Here is a 4,538-nt window from a genome sequence, read left to right on the forward strand (position 1 = left end):
AGTGTAGATTTTATACACACACACACACATACACACATATATACATTATTATGACAACCAACAAGTTGTCACATATATGTATAGATAAATTCCTCTATTTTACATAATATCAAGCTCTCATTCATTCTTTTGTTGTTATATTATTATTATTAATATATATATATATATATATATATATATATATATATATATATATATATATACACATATATAGAGGGAAAGAGAGAGATACAAGCACCTACATAGACACACATACACAGTTATAGAGCAATCAGTGCGACGTGTTCGGTCAGGAGCCCGGTTGCATGTAAAACCGGAAGTTGACGTAGCGTTACAGTTTAGCGGAAGTACACGTAGCTATACCGGGCACATGTCACAATCACAGAGAGAAGCAAAATTGGATTTCAAAGATACTTCGGCATCAGCTCGGCAGGTTAGTCTGACCATAGAAAGAAACGATATGGCGACAGAGAATAAAAGAATGTTGTTTTTTTGCAGTCTGGGCATCTTGGTGTGTTATTTTTTCTACGGTATTCTACAGGAGAAAATGTAAGTATGACAGATGACTTCCTTATAATCAACAATAACAAACAGGCGTTACTTTCAAATAACTTCTGTATGGCGATGATAAAATACCTTTTAGAGACACATAAACTTTTATTACTGCCAAATCATTTTGTGTTACTTTTATCTGTTAAATATATTGTATTTGTGACGGTGGTAAAGAGTAATTTCAACTTTCTCACATATAAACTCGTTTCTGCTAAATTATTTTCTTACTGCTATCTTATAACCTATTCTATTTGTGACGGTGCCAAAGAATATTCGCGGAATTCTGAAAAAGCATAAATACATACCCAAGTGACTAAGAAACAAGGAAGGATATCAGCTGGTTGTGAGATGTGCTAAATACAACAGCCAAATCGCCCTTAAATCACACGCAAAATTGCTTTTGCTTAATCGTGTGAATTCCTGTGTGCAGAACACATTCGCAAAAATTTTCTGAAAATTTCAGAAGATAAAAAGTTATATGGGGTGCTTAAACCAGAATTTTACCGGAGTATTTTGAACTTTCTCGCCTACCTTATTCTGTGAGGTGTTGTACCAACAGCGTTTATTACGGCTGTAAATGCAAACCATTAAAAGTAAACTCCATACAAACTGAAACCAGTAATGAAATATATAATACTGACTGAATACTTTGATTCTTTAGATACAAACCGACATTTGGTTTCAATGTTCTTCACTTCGCTTGGTTGAATTTATTTCGAAATAACTCAAACATACAAGAACACATTAATAATGCGCGACATCTCTAAGATCAGTTTGAGTTGCTGGTGTCTCAATTCTCAAGTTATTTGTGTTAAACTGAAGTAATAAAAGGTAAACAATGACTGATCAAAGTATTGAAAATAATGAGAGTCGGCGGGACCGTATTGTACAGGAGAGCCTTTACACGATACAAACAAAAACAATTCAATTTTCTAAATAAACGATGATTCAAAAATTAAGTCTAATCATGTTATAGTATAGAATATATAATTAGCGATGGTTATGTTTTATCCAATACTTTATGGACCGAAGCAAGAAATCTTGGTTTTAAACTTCTGTTGTGCATTATATATTTTATTTGAATTTACGATCATAATGTAAAGAATCGCCGGTGTCGGCCTACGAGTTCTTGGTTCGTGTATTCACATCTACTGTGTTATTGTTTCTATCAGTCTCTGTGTATGACCATTCTTTCTTGTTTGAACTAAGCTTACCAATCTCTGGTTTACTTAATTCTCCAGTCTTCCGGGAATAGCCTGTTATAAACTTTCTACTCTTGACAAATTTTCTTTCTTATTTTCTGTTTGACTCTTTCCACCCGCCTCTTTCTGGTTCTCACTTGTCTCCTCTCCAATCCAGTATCTTTTTAAAACTTTGCTTGGAACAATAACATGTTTTCAAAGAAAATATCAGTAAACATATATTTTGATTATATTTGTTACAAAACTCAACTATAACAAGGCTAAATATCTTGTTGCTACTGAAATTCCCTAGTTTTCACCATTATTATGATCATCATTAATTTCATACAAACTTGCAAATGTGCTACTTCTCTAAATTTTAGTTTTAACTCTGAATCAAGACCAAATATATTTTAATATATAAAGTTTAGTGTTTTTTTTTCACAGTTTGATATGATTAATGTTCAGCTTGAAAGTCTAGGTTGATTCTTGTAGGAGAATGAGATGAGGAGAAAATTCCAGAAAGTTGCAATGGTTTTCTGTGTAAAAGTATACATGTTCACACACTTTTATAACGCTTCTGTCTTTATTTCGGCCCAATTTTTGTAGAACCAAGGGTAAATATGGAGAAGGTGAGAATCAAGAGAAGTTTACCTATACTTTAGCTTTGGTTTTTATCCAGTGTATCATCAATGTGGTTGCTTCCAAGTTGTGTAAGTATAATTACTTATAAAATCAATTTTATGTTGACATGCATTTCAGATTTCAGTAATTGGAGGAAAAGTGTATGGTAGTAGGAGTTGTAATTATATTATTACAATATACTTATAAAGATCATAATATAATCTTTTAACTATCTAATAGTCACACATAAAATAAAGTGAAATAATATAATTTTCAGCAATGATTTTATACATCAATCAAACAGGCCTGAACTCCAGCATTAAATTACTGAACAGTTAATCAGTTAACATCAAAGGTAATGGCCTCAAACATATGTTTTATAACTTGCAGACTATATAAATGGTCCACAATCAGTTTGAGATTATCTCTTTGCATGTAACATGCCATTATTGCCAGTGACTGAGTTCAGTACTTGTTTGTACAACATTTCTTGCATTAGAAAAGGAAATTATATATGTAGCAAGGTCCCTGCTGGGATTTGAACCATTGCTCTCATTGTTCTTCAAGCCAGAATCAAGACCTAATGGATCTCAATAAAAAGAAAAGTGTTGCCATAAAAGGCATTATCACCAAATCAACCAGCACTGGTTGATTTTTTTGTGGGTGATGTTGCAACCTGCCAAACAAATGATTCTAGAAGAGTGGTCTATAGTTATAAAAGCTAACAAATTAAACTTTAGGCCAGAGCCATTCAGCTATCAAAGGGAATCTATTTCATTTGTCTCACCAAGTTCATTTCTCTCTCTCACTTATGTAACATGCTTGTGTTATACTCACCAAATGGCACCAACCTTAACTTGTGTTGAGTAATGCACATCAATTATATACAGTGATTTAAATTCCTTGCACTGCTTTCATAATATTATCCAGCAAGTTGTATCACAGAAGATTCCGAGCTGTTATGTTCATTGCATGTTGTTCTAATAATTTATTAGATGTGCATTTGTGAATATAAATGATGCAGGTCTTTAAAAATTTGAAAACTCAGTTAAATTTTCATGTGGTCATTTTATGTGGTGAGTGGTCAAATGAAAGAAAATGTACACAACACATTTAGCAGGTGTTACATAAATTGTCATTATGTGAGGCCCTAGGTTTTTTTACAGAAACCTAGCTTGTTCAAGGTTAGTATAAGGAATTTATAATCTGAATGAGCTAAGTTTCTGTAAGAAGCATGTGAAGTTTTGGCATGTGGACTCAGGTGAGGAACATGGTGTAGAAAATAGAAATACCAGAGATGAAATAGTGTGGACATGTTAAGCTGATTTAGTCTAAAACTCATCAAAAACATGTAAATATATATCTAATGTGTTATTTTTGTAATGACTTTCAAAAATCATTTTTAAGGTCTAAATCCTTAGAAAATTAATTAAAACTGATAATTAAAACTCTTTCTCTGTTGTAGTTTGAAGGGCTGAAGGAAAGATCAATAATTTATATTGTGTCATCTTTCTTTTCCCTTGCAGCCATGTCAGTGTTCCATTCTCCAAAAGACTCTACTCCAAAGATTTTGTATGCTCTCTGCTCTCTCACTTATCTCTTGGCAATGTTAGCAAGTAACCATTCTTTACAACATGTCAATTATCCAACACAGGTAAGCAATGTTTTATCCCTTTCCCCACTCCATATGTATGTATATGTTTATGTATGTATGTATATTCTTTTACTTGTTTCAGTCATTTGACTGTGAGCATGTTGGAGCATTGCCTATAGTCGAGCAAATTGACCCCAGGACTTATTCTTTGTAAGCTTAGTACTTATTCTATTGGTCTTGTTTGCCGAACTGCTAAGTTATGAGGACTTAAACATACCAGTGTCCGTCGTCAAGCGATGTTGGAGGGACAAACACATACACACACATACATATATATATATATATATATATACACACACACACAACAGGCTTCTTTCAGTTTCCGTCTACCAAATCCACTCACAAGGCTTTAGTTGACTTGAGGCTGTAGTAGAAGACACTTGCCCAAGGTGCCACGCAGTGGGACTGAACCCGGAACCATGTGGTTGGTAAGCAAGCTACTTACCACACAGCCACTCCTGCGCCTATATATATATCATCATCATCATCGTTTAACGTCCGCTTTCCATGCTAGCATGGGTTGGACG

The 4,538-nt window shown here is 33.6% G+C and overlaps 1 protein-coding gene across 1 annotated transcript in view; it reads left to right on the plus strand.

Moving 5' to 3' along the window:
* Nucleotides 1-270: 270 nt before the first annotated feature.
* Nucleotides 271-4,538, plus strand: part of LOC106876680 (solute carrier family 35 member B1) — an 18,315-nt gene continuing 14,047 nt past the window's right edge. Inside the window, exons 1-3 of the mRNA XM_014925314.2 lie at nucleotides 271-549; nucleotides 2,343-2,446; nucleotides 3,884-4,011. Coding sequence (XP_014780800.1) covers nucleotides 371-549; nucleotides 2,343-2,446; nucleotides 3,884-4,011 — 411 coding nt within the window. The 5' untranslated portion in view covers nucleotides 271-370. The remainder of the gene's footprint in view (nucleotides 550-2,342; nucleotides 2,447-3,883; nucleotides 4,012-4,538) is intronic.

The sequence above is a fragment of the Octopus bimaculoides genome, chromosome 17 (genome assembly GCF_001194135.2).
Source record: "Octopus bimaculoides isolate UCB-OBI-ISO-001 chromosome 17, ASM119413v2, whole genome shotgun sequence".
Classification (NCBI taxonomy): domain Eukaryota; kingdom Metazoa; phylum Mollusca; class Cephalopoda; order Octopoda; family Octopodidae; genus Octopus; species Octopus bimaculoides.